Genomic DNA, 20070 nt, shown 5'->3' on the forward strand with positions numbered 1-20070 from the left:
AAATTTAACTGTAACCAAGCCCATGGGACTGTCCCAGTCCCTCAGCAGAGAGAAAGCGTGTTTGTAAAGTAAACGTGTGTGAAATGTATCTTATAAGAATACTAATGACATTTTTTGAAAGAGTTTTATGAAGCTCTGGCCTACAATGAAGTATGTAGATACACATATAAGTCACAACACACAAACTGCATGTTTCTGATGCATTCAAGCCAATTCAGTTTATTTGTGTGACACTTTTTATAGTACGCATTGTTTTAAAAGAGCTAAGCAGCATCAGAGGTATAAACTCTGCAGCAAAAATAAAAAAGAATCTCTCAAATAGACACGCTTAAACACACACACATACTCACTCACACACAGAAACACTCACTTCCCTTTTGTGAAAAATGCAAATAAAGCCAACGACTGACTAATAATATCACCCACCTGCTTATACCACTATCACGTCTGATCCTCTTTATCTATCTCCCCTCAACACTCACATTTCATCCTTCATTTCTCACTCTTTCACAGTTCCTTTCACCAATATTTCATTCCTGCTAATTGCATGAAACAATGAGGCCTTTCTCAGATACTGATAATTAATATCTGACTCCTCCAGAGGGCGGTACAACTTTTTAAAAATGGATTGTAATAATCCCAGAGAAAGTTACACAGGAAACCAGTTTCACACTTGTATCTGTTGTGTCACTCGTGTAAAAGCCACCAAAAAGCTGAAGAATTGCCGACTTCCTCAGACGAACAAATCCGGGGTCCAGCCACAGTGGTTGGTGAAAGGAAGTAAAAAGGAAGGAAAACCCCTCTTCAGGCCCGTCAAGGAGCGGGGCCGTCTGTAGTACAGGGTTTCCACAGAACGGCCTGTTCAGGCTCAGGATGAAAGCTTAAAAATATTTTCAGATTGTGTCACACACAATTTCTGACTATTTTGAGTAAGATTTGGTGTCATAATTCATATGAATGACAAAAATAAATGGTCTTTTATGCTGCCTGGAGGTCTTCAGAGAGTCATGTATCGTAAGCAAAAAAGTGAAAGAAATGTTTTTAATCATTGATCGGTTTTAGTGAATCATCACAAGCTTATCTGACACCTTGCAGTCAATGATAATTTATACATTCACCGCAACAGTTTTGAATGATTAGATCAGGAATATAAAGTTTGTTTTATAAAGTGCATGTGCAGTTCATATGAAGTTAATATGAAATAGTGCTTGATGGTTTTGGTGTTAATGTCTCACTTCCCTCTCTGTTTCCCCTCAGGCTGGGGCAAACACAACGTGTTAAACCAAACCCTTACTGTCGGACCAGCTATTAATATTCACACACACACACACACACACACACACACACACACACACATGCTTGAATGTAAGTGCTCCTATCATATACAGTCTTTATACAGTAGCTGACACACACAGATCTATTTCTTACTATATTCTGAACTTCTCCATTTCATAACTTCTGTATTACAAACATATCTATTCTTATAAATCTGAAATAAACATGCTTACACTGCTTGCACATACTGGAAATTATTTCCAAGCTAATAGTGTTTTACATGATTTTCATCTACTTAAAGACCAAGATGCCACATGCCAGGATGAAGAGCTTTCAAATCTCCATCACTGTATTGCATTTAGCTGCAAATTAATATGAAGGTGTTTGAGTTCCAGTAAACTCTTACGTCTTCTGACTGGACTCTCTGCTGACTTACTATGTGCGAAAGGTCAGATTATAAGTAATGATAATGCAAGATGTCTTTAGGAACACGATAGTGGTTTCAAGCTGGCCGACTTGCTAGACACTTCACAGCAAGTGAAGGAAACAAGCCTCAAAGAAGCACAGCTTCTCATGGCCTGTTTTAGCAAACACATACTATATATCCACTAACATACTAGTCCCCTCATTATAAAAGGCAAGAGTTCCTGTACTGAGAGCTATCAATTGTCAATTGTCAGTTGGGATCTGGGAGGAAGAGGGGAATCCCCATGAAGAACTTCACACTGGGTTTCCCAGAGGTTCCCTTGCACTTCCAGTCAACAAATATGATTTCATCACCTCTTCAGTACTGAAAAATGCTTATATATGCCTGATGAATCAGCAAAAGACTAGGTATACATAATGGTAGATTTTATGCACATAATACTACAAATTGGAGTTGTTTTTAAAGCAATTAAACGCCAGAGCTCTCCGAATTTAGGAAGAGGAAAACCAATTTTTTTGTGTGTGTGATATCTGGTATTAAAATAGTGTTATCAACAAATGTGCCATTGAAATGAATTCGGAGAAATGTAAATTATTTTGAGGATTATATAAAAGAAATCACAAGAACACCAATTCATATGCAGTGCTTAGTAAAAATCAGATCATTAAACAGTTTTCACATTTTACTAAATTACAAATCCTACAATTAAACCATTAAATTTCATAGGAAAAAAAATGGCCTCTAAACCTCATTGTGTCAACAAGAGACTAAGTGAGAAAATCCACAGAGTTCAGTAGCTAAGTCATTATTCAAAAAAAAAAAAAAAAAAAAAAAAGGTGCTAAAGAAAACCTTGAATCTACTAAACATTATTTATGTTGTGCAAATTTAATACCAGCCACACTTCAAAAAACATCATCTTCACAGTGATAGAGAGTGGTGGAAGCGTCATGCTGTGGCATTGGGCATTTTGTTAAGGTAGAAGGAAAAAATAAATGGCACAAAATCTCGTTCTGTCTGCTGAACTGAACTTGAGCAGGACGATTATCTTAAACTCTGAGTGGCTCAAGAACATGAAGGTGAATGTCCGAGATTGGCCCAGATTTCAACCCACATTCAAATGCGTGAAAACTGCAGTGCAAAACATCATCTGACAACCTGAAAAGTCAGAATCTGGGAACATTCTTAGAACACAGATTTGAACACTTACACCAAATGTCTCACAGTGGCATTAATAATAAAATCACATTTATTTAATTAATTAATAATTAAAATAATTTATTTAAAAAAAATTTTTTTTGACTAAAAAATGTTATTTATTAAACAATACAAAATTGTAAGTTTCAGTGCTTTGAAATAAAATAATCAGAGAGAATGCGTCTGAATACATCTGCATAAACATAAACATTTCGATTTCTAGAAAAAAAAAAAAAACAGACACTATGAAATTCAACTCATAGTATATCTGGGAATTTCAGTTTAACTTTGCACAGCTCTTCCTTTCAGTTTCTCTACGCTGACCTTCTCGGTCTGATGACCGAGCGTCCCTGCATATCAATACAACTCAGAAGAGACCAACCTGGCAACCACACAGACGCTCTGGACACATACCTGGCAACCACATATGGGAATAATCCATGGATGCAACAGGACCGTTCTTTGTCATGTTGATGAATAAGTGTGCACTCGTTCAGTGAGGTCCTCTTCCTCTGTCACACATGCACACACTCGTTCTCTGTCTCACTCTCTCCGCTTGTTTTAAGACTCTGTCAGTGTGTGGCCAAGAAGGAGGAACAAACTGATAACAAGTGGGGGGAACTCTCCACTCCTCCTTCTCTCCTCCCTCCGTCACCTCCTCTCTACGCTGCACCCACCCACAACATCCGCCCCCTCCGTGCCCACTTCCTGACCTCGAGAGAGCAAGAACGGAGCGGGTCAAAGCAGACGTGCCACATTTGCATTTACAATACAATGCATTTTAAACTCGTAAATGTGTTACAGGTCGTTTCATCAGGCCGAGTGTATGTGACGATCGCATTTGGAGGATGAAAGGCTGAGGAAGGCGCGCGGGGCGGCGAGCGAGTGAGCGAAGGAGGAAGTGAAGTGCTGTCGATCGGTGGGCTGAAGAGTTGGGTCAGGTGAAGAGAGAGGATGAGAGTGGTTGAGAGTGGGAAGGTGGCAGTGAGGAGTGAAAGATGAAAGAATAAGCAGATGTTGAGATAGAGGTGAAAAGAGGGGGAGAGTTGTGCCGCTGGAAAGTGCTGGGGTTGCTGGAAAGAGTCGCTCACGAGTCCTGCGGTGACTCTCTCGGTCTCTCTCGCACAGCCGTATCTCTACTGTATATCGACACATCTGTCACAACACAAGCCTCCATCAGAAAATACAGAATGAGGACGCTTGCTCACGCGGCTTTTTCCAACCTCACACGTCCACACTGGGGCATGAATCACCCCGTAGGAGCCCAAAACAATGCAGAGAAAGCAAAACAAGCATAAACGTGCTGTGATATAAAACTATAATGTGTCTGAAGCAGGAATGTGTACTTAAAAATAGAAATGTCTGAACTGTCCAAACTACACATAAGAGAACAGTGGACGAACCATTTTTTGAAAAATAGTAAAGTTATTATATGCTATGAAATAACACAAATAGAGTGCATCCTGGGATGCTTTTTTGAAGTGTTCATACTTTTGCTCCAATTCCAAAAAAAAAAAAAAAAATGTAAAGAAAATCGTATGTTGGCAATTTAATTTGGTATGAAAATTTAATTTAAGCATGAGCATTCCTAAAGATCAAAAAAAGTATGTCTTAATTTAGTTTTCAGAAATATTTAAGAAAATTGTTTTCTTAAATTCTTAAATACTTCTTATTAGAGATACCAAATGTTTGGAAGATTCACCATGACAACTCCCTCTCCTTCGTCTTTAATTATGACTGACATTGATTGAATGATCAAATTTAACACTCTTATGTAAATATGATATTTTGTAATTATTTAAATGTGACTATTTTCAAATTGTTTGTCATAAATCAACATCTCAGGAAATTGTTATGGGGTTTAAAATCAGAATATGACTTTCTGTCACAAAACAGGACATCGATTTCAAACGTCCACTGTAGTGGACACCAGGACTTAAAGCATGTAAATCAGGCATTTTGGGAGACACAACAACTGAACAGGGAAATTAATGATATATCAATATTAGATATTCTTATAAAAATGTTGTCAATTATTACTCCCATTAATACACTTCTTTTTTCATTACATGTTGCTCCAAGAACACATTAAAGGTGAGGTAAGCAATATTTCAACAACACTTTTTGGAAGTTAGTCGGGCCGACACCAACAACAAACGCGTAGCCAATCAGCATTAGGGGGCGTATGACGGTCGAGGAGAGAGAATGAGCAAAAGGTAGATTTGTGGTGTTTAGCGTCATTGTTAGTGCACTTGCCTCGCCTGCCAGCAGTGATCGGGCCGGGTTTGAGACCGACTCGGAGCAGGGTGGTTAGGATTGGAGGGTGAGTTTTGGAGGCGGAGCAATGAAGAGAGGGTGGGTTTGTTTGGGTTGATTTTAGATATCAACAATGTCCAACAGCATTTTTGAAATATCACTTACCCCACCTTTTATATGCAAATTAGATACAATGTATAAATGCATTGTACAGAATGGGAAAATGCACTTATGGCCATTTTACACACATATTTGGTCAAAGAAAAACCATGAAACCTAAAAATTGATTGATGCGTGAAAAAAAATCCATTGTTTTTGCCTATACATGACTATTCATGCCTTTTTTATTTTTTGAATAACAAAGTCCTAATGTTTACTACAGTGTCTACACTACATATGAATAAAAAATATTTTTTCAAGAATGTTATTTTCCATTTATTTATTTATTTATTTATTATATATTTATTATGCTCCAAACAATGTAATGACAATTAAAAAACAAAAAAACAAAAAACTAAATTCACAAAATTTTCCCTGGTTCTCAGGAGGATATAAATTGTAAACATATTGATTATATATTGTATAAATTGTGTGCGTGTGTGTGTGTGTATATCTATCTATCTATCTATCTATCTATATATACATATGTATGCACACACACACACACACACACATATATATATATATATATATATATATATATATATATATATATATATAAATATATAAAACATGAAAATTGTGTGTGTGTGTGATACTGAATGTTTATTAAACATATAATAGTTAGAAAGAACCAGATGTAATGGATAGAAATGATTTACACTCAATGTGAAGTCCAAGTCCAGTACATATGTGCAATATAAGAGATTGCAGTACTGTACATTCAACACTAGATGGCGGCATTGCCCCACTTTTTATGAACGTTGTGAAGCGTTTTTCTGGAATATCTCCCAATTGATAATCCTTGCTCTATTTCAAATGTACTGGTTATTTCAAAGAAAAATGAAAGTGAAAACAACATATCTAGTTTAGATTCTCATACACTCAAAGACAAATCTAACAAAAGACAGGCCTGTATGACAGCTTCAGTCACTGCTCATACTCACACTTTTTTCTTAAAGCTCACAAACTAATACAGATGGTAGCTTCTATGTTTTGTGGTTTCACACAAAGAGAGCAGTGTGTCAGGTTCACGGTCATCGAGAGCCAGTGTGTATGCTGTGCGGCTGGTGGTGTTAAAAGTTCATGACCCCAGAGGTCACACACCACAGACATGTCTGCATAGGTCACGGGGGGTCTCAGGCCATTTGGCTGGCCCCTCATCACATGGTTTACGTGGAAAGGTCACTCCTCGTAATAACTGTAAATGACACAAGTTTTAGTTTATGTGATGACCTGCAGCCTGAAACAAACAGGAACATCTCGTGATCCACCAGCAAATATGCCTCTATGATTTTTAAAAAGCTAATACGTTTCTTCATCCGTTCCTCTCGCTCTCCTCCTCTCCATGCTTATCTGATCAGCTGTCTGTTTAAGAGTGCGAGCTCCAGGCCTCGAGAGAGCCATCAATCTCCCAGCTGTCACAGCTCAGAGCCGTATGCGTGCGCATGTGTGTGAGTGATTAGATACTAACTATTTCGCACAGCAAACACTCTTTGCGCTGTAGATGCAATCACATTCACTCCAACACAAATGTGTCTTAGTCTTTAATGCTGATAAAGTTACAGAGACGCTTTCTTTCCGTCCACCATTCCAGCCTGATACGTCCACCTCTTCACCTCCATAAACAAAAAAATGTCCATTCCCTCCACTTCCCACTCGCTCCTCCAGCTGCTAAACTATCAGCATGTCCCGTAACGTAATGATAAAATGCTCTTTTTAAATTGTTTCCAGACATTTGCTCTTTCTCTCTTTCTTCCCTGCTGGTCAGCAGACTCTGTGACATCACTGGACACTGCTCTGCACTGTGATTGGTCACTGGCCCACGTTGCCAGGCAACAGCAGTGAAAGGTCTCTTGTGTGTGTGTGTGTGTGTGTGTGTGTTTGTCTGTGCTTATGTGTATGTTTTTACCCCTGTGACAGACAGTGAAATGGTAAACGGAGAGCAGCTCTTGTGCTGATAAGTTTTCCTATCTGAAATGGAGCATTTTTTCCTATAATGTGAGGGCTGAGTATCGTTTCCCCTGAATGAATGTGTGCATGTTTAATATTTAGGCTTATATCGGTGTGTGAACGCAGCTGTGTGTGAGAAAGTGTGTGCGTCTGGGGAAAAGGTGGTTATTGTTTTTGACACAGACCCTCATATTTCTGCATCGATCGATTCCTCTGACTCCCGACACGACAATAATCGCGCGCGCACACACACACTTGGGCCTCTTTCTATCAGTAGCGTTATTACTGTGCAGAGAGGTAGAGGGGGAAATAAGGGGAGCTGAGAATTCATACGGTAGAACAGGAAAGAACGCGGATGTAGGAGAGAGTCAAGACACTTGAAAAAGAAGTGCACAGTGGGAGAATTGATAGTAAAATCTCACAGGGAAAGAAAAGGACATGAGGAGATGAAGAGAGATGAGAAAATAAATGAAAAACTTGGAAGATAAGACTCGAAAGTAGACGGAAATGTGTGCTAGCGGAGAAAAGTGCCATCAATCCGGTGCTCTTGGTCGCTACAAATGGCCGCTCAAACGGAACTGAACTATTTATTTTGTGCAATATTGAATCAAACTGGCAACCTTTTGATTCATGCATATATATATATATATATATATATATATATATATATATGTGTGTGTGTGTGTGTGTGTGTGTGTACACTAAGGTCTGATTTAAACCTCACAAAAATGCCTTTTGAGTTGGAAAGTTTTCTATTTAAACTTTCCATTTCAATAAACTGATGATGCTTCATTCAAAATGCAATGATTAATCTGCATAATGTTTTATGCCTTAAATTCAGTAGAAAGTTGATATATAATATATTTAAGTTGTCTGTTTGTTTATCAATTAGTTTATTTTTATTAATTTATTAAATATGAATTAGTTAAATATTGCTGTATTGCTATATTTGTTATATAATGTTTATAACATTACTATTTATTGCTGTACTGTGCAAAAAGAGTTAAAGTGATTAAATATTTTCTATATTTTCATATTAAAAATGAATTTAATGAAAAACAGCGTGGAACTTTTTTCTTTTTTGCATGAAATATTTTGAATCTAATTGGCTCCAATGACTTTTTGGTGTAAACTATGGGTCCTCAGACCCATAAACACCAATTCCAGAGCAAATACATAAATTTCGAGAAATATATCAAATAACGTCAAAACCCTGAAAATGACCACTATAATATTTTTAGCTATCTCGCCCAGCCCTACTGCAGTATAATAACAGAAGAGCATTACAAGAGAGAAGATGAAGGATTCATCCCATCTTTTTCCAATAAAAGAAGAAATGAGGGATTGAATTGGGGAGGATGGGGGGTGAGGGTACAACAAAAGAGATGAGACGCACATACACACAGAAACGGTTGTTTTTGAGAGATGAGGAAGAGATGTTATTAGGTTGACAGCAGCGTAATGACGGAGCAACTCCAGAGCTGTCACACAGAAAAAGCACAAGCGCGCGGTGATGGAGGACAAACACGGACACGTTCACACCTACACTGTCACTTTCATGAGGAACCGTTTGCTTTGACATGAAGGACGGGTCACGATGGTCAACTAGTGAGGTTGACTGGTATACCGAGATTTTTTATTACATTTTTTTAGTTTTGAAAAAGTTTTATTTAGTGCACATCAAGCTTTGTCTCAGGCTTTTCTAGTGCTCACAAGAACCCACTGTATTTGAGATAGAAACCTAAACTAAACTAGTCAAGCAGGCAGCACAAAGAATTTAAATATTTAGTTTCGCACATCCCTATTTGATATCCCCCATCCTCACACAGAAACCCTGTTTGTATTTCCCCATAGTTTCAGTGTTGTAGTGCTGATTAAATGTGATTGGTTAACAATTTCAGGAATAATTTGACCTTTAACCTGCCTTTCACCTCTCCCCTGTGCAGTTTTTTTCCTTCACGCTGTCTCCTGTCTGTCATTCTTACTCATCAATATTCCCACTCACCCTCCATCTTTATCACAACATCCATCTTTCTCTCTCCCATAATCCTCTTCTCCTTCGCTTTCCGCCCCCTTCCTTTTTGTATCACTTCATTCCCCCCTTTCGTTCTCTTCTCATCCCATTTCACTTCCTAAACTACATCACTCTCTCTCCCTCTCCCTCTTTTTGTCTATCCATCCATTTCCAGCTGCCATTTCTTACCTCTTTTATTGTTTAATTTCCTTTTCTTTTTATGCCCCACTTGGACGTCTCTCTCTATCCGTCCTTGTCTCTGTGTTTGTGATAATAACTAAAATAAGAGTTTCTTCTGCCATTATTTATTTCTCTCCTCCTGAGCGCAGGGAGATATCAAAACCTAGTCAGAGCCGGCACAGGGGACCCGTGCTACATTTGGGGAAAGGAGAGGTGGACTATGAGATGGAGAGAGGGGGTAGGGGCTCTACTGTTGTTAGATGGGGGTATATGGGATGGGGGGGGGGGGGGGTAGGAAATCGGTCTGGCTAGCGGAACAGCTTTTCACCTATCTCTCTCTTTCTCTCTCTCTCTCCCCATACTGCTTTGTATTCTGTGGAGATGACAGGGGAAAGCTTTATTGCTCTGAGTCGGTATCGATCGGGGCCCTAGGCAGGGGGGAGCGCACAGACGCCCATTAGAGGCACTTTCTCAACGACCGCTCCCTAAGAGCACAACCCCACCCTACCCCCCTTCTTTCTCTTTCTTTGCCTCTGAAATTCAAATTCAAGGTTTCTATCCTTGAGGCTTGACTGGGAAAGAGGGAGAGAAAGCTAGAGGAGACATAATCTGATAAAGAAAGAGCCAACAGAGACACAAAGCATAGAAAATATATCAATATTTCAATAGCCTACGAATACATATGAAGTGTTACATTTCTCTTATCCTTTCAGCTCACTGTTATTCCACATCTTCTATATATTTTTAATAGCACATAAAACATGCTGGTTGAAATCAGTGATTTCATGTGTAAGTCCAGCACTATGTAGTTCTTCACACGTTCACATAAACAGTGAAAACACAAGGATGCACAACAAAGACTGAACACTGGCCCTGTGAATTGTGTCTAACACCAAAGAAATACCTTTCTACTATGTCTATGCGTTCAGATCCCAGTGGGATGTCACACTCCCGAATGAGGCCTATATCACCTGTAATCTCCCTCTTCACAGAATTCCTCATTTTTGGAAAGACAAGAATCTCACCTTCCTATTCACCCCTTCTTGTTCTCTCTCTCACACCTCGACCGAACAAAAGCACACTGTCATCACGAAGAAAATGCTTTCTGGTACCTCCCTGGCTATCCAAAATCACACATAGTATACTATAAATATTAATTCTCTATTACCTTGCTGAAAAAGCCTGACCCGCAGAGACTAAACTTTGACCTTGGGGAATTTAAAGTTCCATCTGCACATCTCCTCTGTCCTTATAGAGTGAGTTTAAGGCTATTGTGGTCTAGTGCACAAATTCCAGAAATTGAGCCTTGCTGTTCATGTGGAAAATGGGAGATTCAAATCTGGCTGGCAATAAGTCCTGGTCCCGGTCTCCTAAGTATTTTCCTCTCATCTTTTCTGTATTCATCAATACAAAGTGACATTATTATATATTTTGTAAATATTTTTTACAGCATGATCAAAATGACTCCTCGACTTTGAGCCTTGGCGATCATGTGGGAAAAGCAGATTCAAATCCGGCATGCAACGTGTCCTGATCTCAGTCTCCTCAATATCATCACCCTATTACACTCTAAAAAATGCTGGGTTAAAAATAACCCAAGTTGGGTTAAAAATGGACAAACCCAGAGATTAGGGTTTGTATTTAATGTGGGTTTGTCCATATTTAAGCCAACTTGGGTTGTTTTTAACCCAGCATTTTTTAGAGTGCACCATTTCTATCCACAAAAAGTGATATATTAAATATGTTTATTTGCAACAGCATGCTCAGAGTGACTACTGAAGTTTAAAACTTTTTATATCTTTAATAACTTTTTGTATTTTAAATATCTCTTCTTTTCTAGTCATAGAGTATTGGTACGGTCCAATATGAATCGGATTACATGTTTTTAGCCTGACAAACACTGAAAAGCCTGTCTCTAAAATAACCACATGGGAATAGTTGAAGAGACTTCGACACAGCACAATCGTGCACCATGTTTACACATGTGAGTCAATCGCTCCCACGCCAATCGATGGAAAGAGAGAGAGAACAGGTTACCTTTGGTCATTAAGACAGGGGGAATCCCAGACTTAGGGTGGTTAGGGGGTTCATTGATAGAGAGAGAAAGAGAGAGAGAGTATTTGGCAAAGAGAGAGAGCAGACAATTATCTGTATTGATTAAAGGGAGGCAGCACAGTGAAGAACAGAGCTCACTATGTGTCGATCAATAAAGAGAGAGAGAGACACAGAGAGAGAGGGAATTGTTTGGGGAAAGAGGGTCAATAGGGTGGGAACGAGATAGGGACAAAATCAAGTGTGAAAATGAGAACAAGAGCGAGGTAGGTAATAAAAAGAAATAAAAAGATCTAAACTACATGATACTGTCTTTTGGCCGTCAAGTTCAGATGCAATATTGATTAGCCTGACATTTAATATGCACTTATACATTATTACCACTAGGCCTAACACATTTAACAGTTACAAAATGAACTTGTTTTAAAAATTAATAATTTTTTTTTTTGGTCATGTATTATTTTGCCTATATGAAATCAGTGCTACCATTGTTGCACACTCAAAAAAAAAAAAAAAAAAAAAAGGATTATCATTAACTTGTGTGCAGTCAGTTCTACTTATACAGACTGAATGTGTGAGTTGAGTTTGAATATATGTCGGGTACTTTGTAGCCGAGACCACTTCTCTTCCTCGGAAACGCGTGAAACACCAGGACAAAAGCTTCAAAGAGGACTAACAACAAGGGAACTGTGTAGACACAAGCAGTGCAGACAGAGCCACTGCTTGCCCCTTCTCAAAATATTAATCCCCTTTCAGACAAACTTGACCCCCAACGCACACACACTCCCCTTTTCCGCTCCCATTAGGAGTCGAATGCATATCTACAGACTGTGCTGGCCGTTGCCTAGTAACCGTGACCCTCATCAGCTAACACCAGTAACAACACAACATTCATTACATCCTCTGACTCATTTGTTGCTTAGTAATGTAACACTGGCCAAAAAGCATGTATTAGAGCACCTTAACTGGAGTTTTAAAAGCAAAGTTTTAAACAATGAGAGCATTTTCAGGTAAGACCATTAAAAAGTGAACATGAACATGTAAAAGCATTAGAAAAATACATGTTTAAAAACAAAAAATACACAAGCAGTGCATTAATCAACATTCAGATTTTTTAAGGTTACTATTTTTTTATTTTTTTTACAACAGTTTGTTTTATAATCATTGTTACTGATAAAAATGAAATTCACAACTATTGATACAGATTCTTATTGTTTAAGTGCCAGATAATCAATATGCAGAAACAATTCTACGTTTTGATGCAATGATAAATTCATAATCATTATGCAACAATAAACGCATAATATGCATAAGCATATAATATTTCATTATTTTTATTATTGCATTATTGAGCTATCACTATTGTTATTAGCCAACTATTATTTATGAATAAACCTTTAAACGCATTGTTGGGTGCCCATTAAAAGATAATTACTAAAAGAAATAGAACTAAAGGAAAATAAAAATGGAAGGTGGGATGGTGGAGTGATATCAACACAGGAGCGAGTTAAAGGGATAGTTCACCCAAAAATGAAAATTCTGCCATATACTCACCCTCAAGTAGTTCAAAACCTGTATGAGTTTCGTTCTTCTGTTGAACACAAAAGAAGATATTTTGAAGAATATGAGTAACCAAACAGTTGATGGACCCCACTGACTTCCATAGTCATTTTTCCCATACTAAGTCAATGGGGACCATTAACTGTTTGGTTAATATTCATTAAAATTTCTTCTTTTGTGTTCAAGAGAAGCTCATACAGGTTTTAAACAACTTGAGGGTGAGCAAATGATGACAGAACTTTTCCTTTTTAAAGGGAAATATCCCTTTATGCAAACACGTACAGCTGTTATGATTGTCAGAATTAGTCTATTCAAAATACAACAAACTCTTTTCATACTAATTGAAGAAAAGTGTTTTTTTTTTTCTAAATAATTTAAAGGTTACTTAGACATGAGATCAGATTGCATCATGGGGACAAACCTTACAGCCTAAGATGAGGCAAGGTTAAGTGAAGGAGCGCACACACACACACACACTATAGCATCCGCACTGATAAAAGTCCTGTTTAATATGAATCAGATCTCAACGGATACGGCAAGGACACAGAGTCTGCATGCATTGTAATGTACCAGAGTAAATACTTATTTACATGTATACAGCAAACACAAACTCCCAGTCAAATAATTATAATCTTGCAATTTGTGTAAGGAATTTATAAATAGAGGCTATAAATTCAACAATAGAAGAGTCTGAAATACTAAAGCTTTGAAAAAGAAAAGGAAGAGAGTCCTGCAGAAAGATTACAAACACAAGAATTCAGGTGTATAGTTATGCATGCATGACATCACAGGTCCCCTCCCCCAGCCATTGGGAGTGGGTGCCTTGGAAACGGTCGCTAAGGGAACAGACGACTAAGAGAGAGGGAGGGAGAGAGAGAAAGAGAAAGAGAGAAGGTGAAAAAGAGCAGAAGAAATAAAAGAGAATAAGAAAGCATCCTGTGCTGCCGTGCAAAGGGAAAAAGGAGGAAAGCACCAAAAGAGAGTGAGAGAAAGAGACATAAAAGGAGACAGAAATACACAATATATGAACATTTCATAAGTCATATTAAATACAGCTCATTAGATAATGTGTTCTAGTAAGTTAAGGTAACTAAATGAGACATTATGACATTCTGAATGTGAGATTTCATTACAGTATTTAAGGCAGCATCAGTGGCATATAAGTCAAGGCCTGTTTGCCTGTTCACCTGTTCTTCATATCCATCTTACTGTTTACTAATCCAATAGAATGAAAGAAATGAGCCACTGGGCTTCTAATGCATTTTATATTAATCTCAGTATCTGCAAAACTCACACACTATCTAACTAATGTGAAAGCTGATTAATATCTATGAAAAATATTTCATTTGCCAGCCATCATAGCAAATTATTCAGTGCTTTGTCCTCCAATCATATGGCTTTAATGTAAATTTATGCTGATGTAAAAGTTCACATTTCCATTTATATTCCATATACTCCTCCAGCCACATCCACCCGGGCCTAAGACAAGCATCTCCTGTTACATCATTCATGAGCCTCCTTGAATATCAAACTGCTTGAGTACTGTATACATCACCATGAAAACACATACTCTCCACCAAAAGAGAAACTAAAGGGGTGGAGATTTGCAAGGCCATTAGATTCTAGCAAACCCCAGTAGCCATCTCAGCTCCAATTCAGAAAATAACCCTCCTTCTTCATTTCAGACCTAAAAGTATTATTCTGGGTTCAATACAAGTTAAGCCCAGTCAACAGTATTTGTAGCATAATGTTGATACCACAAAAATAATTTTGTTTAGTCCCCAAAGATCAAGGTTACGGTGAGACACTGGTAGTAAATGCAGGCCAGTTTTGAAATGTGAATGTGAAGGTTATAATTTATAAAAACACCTATAGTAAGGGACCATTCACACAGAAAGCATTTTTGCAATCCACTGCGCTGCTTTTCCATTGTTTTTTATGTAAACGTACAAGAATGACATGTTTAATTGTTGCGCTTGCACAAGTGCACGACACAGAGCTCAACTTAAAGTTCAACGTTTAAAAAAATCCATCTCTAGACATTTTTTCCCATTCCACTGACCTGCATCTCATGTTTTTAACTGAAAAAATGCGCTCTGTGTGAATGGCCCCCTAATTCTGTTAAAACTTATATTATCTGAGCTTTTTAGGTCAGTTTTAAAGGGTTAGTTCACCCCAAAATGAAAATTCTGTCATTAATTACTCACCCTCATGTCATTCCAAACCCGTATGACTTTCATTCATCTTCGGAAAACAAATGAAGATCTTTTTTGATGAAATCTGAGAGTTTTCTGTTCCTCCATAGGCAGTCTTTGGAACTTGATCTTTGACACTTCATAAAGAGATCAGAAAACTAATCCATACAAATTTAGTAGGGGTGTAACGATACGCTCAGGTCACGATACGGTACGTATCTCGATACGGAGTTCACGATACGATACGTATCACGATATTTTGAACAAAATGAAACTGAAATTCAAACAAAATTTATTCAAAAAACATGAACAAATTTCAATAATTTTGCTTGTTGTACATACAAGATCACATTTCAAGGTTTAATAAAAACCTTCTGTATTCAAATTAACAGTTGAATAGGGTTGTCTGTCACTGAAAAAAAAAAGTTAAATTTAACATGAACTTAGAATTATGAATAGGGGCCGTTCACACATCCCGTCTAAAAATGCGTGGAAGGCGCGGCCGCACCGGTTCTCCTTCTTTCCAAAGCGCTTGCGCTCCCGTGGCGTCGGCCGTTGCTATGCAACCATGAACTGAGCTCTCCAAGAGGATCAGGATGTTTCTGCAAAGGATAAATGATTTCTAGCCCTTGCATTAGTTTTACTACGAGATATATTGATGGAGATAAGATATAAAAACCACCATGAACAGCTATGATCAGCTATGATCAGCTGTTCGGCTGAGCTTTTGATGTTTTGTTACGGAAAGGCCATAGCTGATCAGTTGATTCTTGTCACACAACCTGCGGTGCGCTTGCGGCATTCTGAAAAGTTGAGAATTGCATGCGCGTCGCAACCGCGTTGATCCCATTATGAGCGCGCCTGCCGCCCGGCTACATTTGAAAATAATAACTGACTTGCACGCGGAAAAGACGCAATATGTGAACAGCCCCACAGAACTTCTTAAAGCAAAGCATCGCAAGCGTCTTTTGCTTTTCTGTGAGCACAGCTGTTGCTGTGCACTGCGGTGAAAGAAAGCCACGACTTTTCTCACGCGACCATGCAAGAGACTGACATGAGAAACGTTTAAACCTGCTTGCAAGATTCAATGTGTGCGCCGAAACACTTACTGAACTAGAGAGCTGATTGAGACACACCATTTATATGCGGTGACAACCGGCTTCTCTCACTGCCACCTTGCAGAGTAGGTCACGTCGGCAGCTCAACCAATAAGATTAAACTGCCGTCATATCGTAAAAGTATCGCCATCACTCTACGATGCATATCGTAACATGTTTGCATTGCGATATATCGTACTACGATAAATCGTTACACCCCTAAAATTTAGTGGTTTAGTCCAAATATTCTGAAGAGACTTGATCGCTTTTTATGATGAACAGATTTCATTTAAGCTTTTACTCACATATAAATCTTGATCAGCGAACAAACAGATGCCCAATCGAACTTGAATGATGCACAAGAACAAACCTCTTCAAGAAGCTTAAACGTGATGAGTAATTAATGACAGAATTTTCATTTTGCAGTGAACTAACCCTTTAAGGATTTAGGTCTTAAGCCCAAAGTATAGTTCACTTTTAACGTGTACGCGAGGGTCAGCAAACAGTGCGTGTGATGCGAATTTTGTCATCAGAAGAGTACGCATGTACTGTATGCGCACTGGCGGATTTTTGTAACCGCGCGTTCTTTGTACACGCAGTTCGCACATATGCATTTAATTGTTTTCGCAGTAATTCGTTTAACCACAAGGTGGCAACCGTGCCTGGGGGTGACGATTCACAAGATAGTCAAAGAAAAACTGCATTAACAGAACAGAACGGAACACATGCAAGCTACAGCAACAATGGAGGCCTACATAGATGTGAGATTCTGCGAAGAGGTTAGAAAGTACCCTCATTTGTACAACTCTAGCATGAAAGAATACAAAGATGTTTACATGGGTTGTAACTCGTGGCGAGATATTGCTCAAAACTGTGCATGCGTTGAACGCCTGTGTATGCGAACAAGTCAAATGAAGTATGCTTTGCAAGGCTGCGTGTTCGACTGTGCGAGTACACTAGCGTACGCATAAAAAAATTAAGTATACCCAGGGCTTTACGTTTTCATAGTAACAAAGTTGTAAAATTGGACAACTTTAAAAGGTTAGCAAGTGATTTTTTTCACACTAAAATCATGTTAACATGCATTTGTTCGTCTTGTGTCTGTACTTTTGAAACAGTGAGTATTTTAACATTTACTGATTGGCCCCATTCACTTTCATTGCAAGTGCCTCGCTGTAACCCAGATTTTAGTTTTTGTTAAATGGAAATTAATTTTTGATGTAATCAACATTACGCCTCAAGTGCTGTCGATTGATCTTAACTTGTACTAAACCTGAAACATTCCATTAAACTGAAATTCAAACACAGCATTCAAACCCACACCAGAGATTTGAATCAGTCTAACTGTCTAAATATATTCCAAACTAGAGGCTGATGAAGAGTCAGCCTTTTCCAGGCTCTTTAATAGAGGGTTTGTGACTTTTCCCCTTAACTTTCAGAGTGTTTCGCATCGCATGAGGTGTTAAGGTTCGTTAAAAGTTACAAAAGTGGCAGATGCCGCTATCAGCTGCAACACAGCTGGGTACAAAACATCCAACTAGTTCCAGGACCATCCAAATGTGAATTTACAGATGCTTATCCACGCGAATACGAGTGTATGCGGTGGGCACACGAGATAGAGAAAGCAGGGATCCCAAACGGACATGTTCTCATTTATACTGATAGGGCTGTTGTATCTGACTCCACAATACTATTGCAGCATTGTGGGTAAATGGTAGACTACCCCCACCTTCTACCCGCTAGGTTGAGTCTTTAACCTTGACCTCTCGTGCCTCTGCCTCCAGTAATGAAGTCAACCCCCCCGCTCCCCATTCCCTCTCTCCCCCTGTCTATCTGCCCCCAGCTCTCCTGTCCAGCGCTCCTCTCATTCATAGTAAACACTATTGATTTTTCAGCACAGAGAGTAAAAAAAGCCATGAATTTTAATGCTACTATCTCTCCCTCGTTCTAGCTCCCTCTCTTCCTCTGTCATCCTTTCCTTTCATGCATTTTCCCTCCATCCCTTCATCCCATCTTCTTCTCTTTAAGATGTGAGGGAGGGCAGGAGTTGAACCAAGTGTGTGTTTGTTGGCTATAAACTTTGGGTACATGAATGTGTGTGTGTGCGTACGGAGCGCTAGCTAACGCTCTCGTCTCTTTCACCCTATGTGACTGAGACCGATTGATTTTGCTATAAGCAGTGCTGAGGCTATGACAGGCCAGCAGCGACAGACAGAGGAGCTCATCAACGTCCAATGAACACGGAAAAAAATCTCCTTAAAAATCCCTCCATCATGCCACACCAAGACTGGAGGAGAGAGAGCAAGAGATACGGAGAGAAGGACAGAGGGTAGAAGATAAGCCTTTATAAAGAAAACCCCATTAAACATCCCACACCGCAAACAATAAAGAGAGAACAGACAAACAGGGCAGACTGCATTCGTGAGGAACACAATTTAGAAATCACATTATTGTCTGAAATGGATGTATAACTAAAAGGATAATGAACAGACATACGGTTATTATCGCAAAATAAGGGCCACGACACAGGGAGACAATCAGCAATAAAAAAAATAAATAAATATGTAGATATGGAATTTTAAATTGAGTTGAAATGATTTTACAATATTACCTGCACAGTATCTTGACGCTTTCTCTAAAACATTAATATTAACATTTAAAGGATAAGTTAATGTCATCCCAAACCTGTATAACTTTTTTTGCGTAACACAAAAGAAGATGTTTTGAAAAAGGTTGGTAATCAAACAGTTTACAGGTTACTATTGATTTCCATTTTATAGACAAAAAAAACCCACAGACATTTCTCAAAATATCTTCTTTTATGTTCCACAGAGGTTTGGAATGGCATGAGGGCAAGTAAACTTTCTTTTTTGGGTGAACTATCACTTTAAGTCATCTGAGGTTATTTTCACCACAGTCGATAACTGAGACGCAGGACGACACCAGCTGCGTTTGTATGTAATGAGAGATTGTGAATATGCGATGTGATATGAGAGAAATTAAAGTAGCAATAGTTTTAGTTTACATTGATGATGGTGAACATTAGGAAATATCAGACAAATGAATGTCGCGATCAACATCGGAATTTAGAATTTCGGAGAACCATAAAATAGTTCCTCATACAATCTGCAGTTCAATATATTTTTACGACCTTAATCATTTCTGCTATGTTGCCTAAGCTCCCTCATTGTACGTCTCCTCAGATACGTTCCACAGAAAATGCGGTCATTCAGCCGTGATCCCTAAAGCATTCCTGGTTTAATGTCCATCTGCATCATCAGATGCTGGACACCAATCAAGCTCGTATGCATTGATGGTAATAAACTCACAGTGCAGTTTCGGAAAATACAATTATCCCACCAAAGCATGTACGAGTAAGGCTGTCAAATTTAAGTCAAAACATGTATCTTGGTGCTGTTTTGGGAAACAATTTGCTCTTAAAGAAGCGATGAGAACATAATGCATAACGGATATAATCTTAAAGTAATCTGATGCAATAGACATTTTATGTACTCAGGTGCAGAGTACAAATTGGCAAGCCACGTATTGATCGATAAACCCGGATTGAAGGAAACCCTGTTAACAGGAGCCTGTCTGGGGAGTCGGGCTCCATCCCTCCCCTCTCTCCATCTTAATTTGATTGATGATCATACTTGTCACTCAAGGCAGCATGTGGCCAATTACAAGATTTGTACGGGTAGGTGGCT

General features: G+C 38.6%; 1 protein-coding gene across 7 annotated transcripts in view; it reads right to left on the minus strand.

The window, feature by feature from the left end:
• Positions 1–20070, minus strand: part of pou2f2a (POU class 2 homeobox 2a) — a 63573-nt gene that overhangs the window by 12834 nt on the left and 30669 nt on the right. The window contains exon 1 of one of the 7 annotated variants that reach the window (XM_048151967.1): positions 3312–3475. The exons of 5 other annotated variants lie outside the window; for them this stretch is intronic. In XM_048151967.1, coding sequence (XP_048007924.1) covers positions 3312–3366 — 55 coding nt within the window. In that variant the 5' untranslated portion in view covers positions 3367–3475. Of the gene's footprint in view, positions 1–3311; positions 3476–20070 lie in introns of those variants that run through there. One more of the 7 variants, XM_048151963.1, reaches the window with a different exon arrangement.

The sequence above is a fragment of the Megalobrama amblycephala genome, linkage group LG13, assembly GCF_018812025.1.
Source record: "Megalobrama amblycephala isolate DHTTF-2021 linkage group LG13, ASM1881202v1, whole genome shotgun sequence".
NCBI classification, from domain to species: Eukaryota; Metazoa; Chordata; class Actinopteri; order Cypriniformes; family Xenocyprididae; genus Megalobrama; species Megalobrama amblycephala.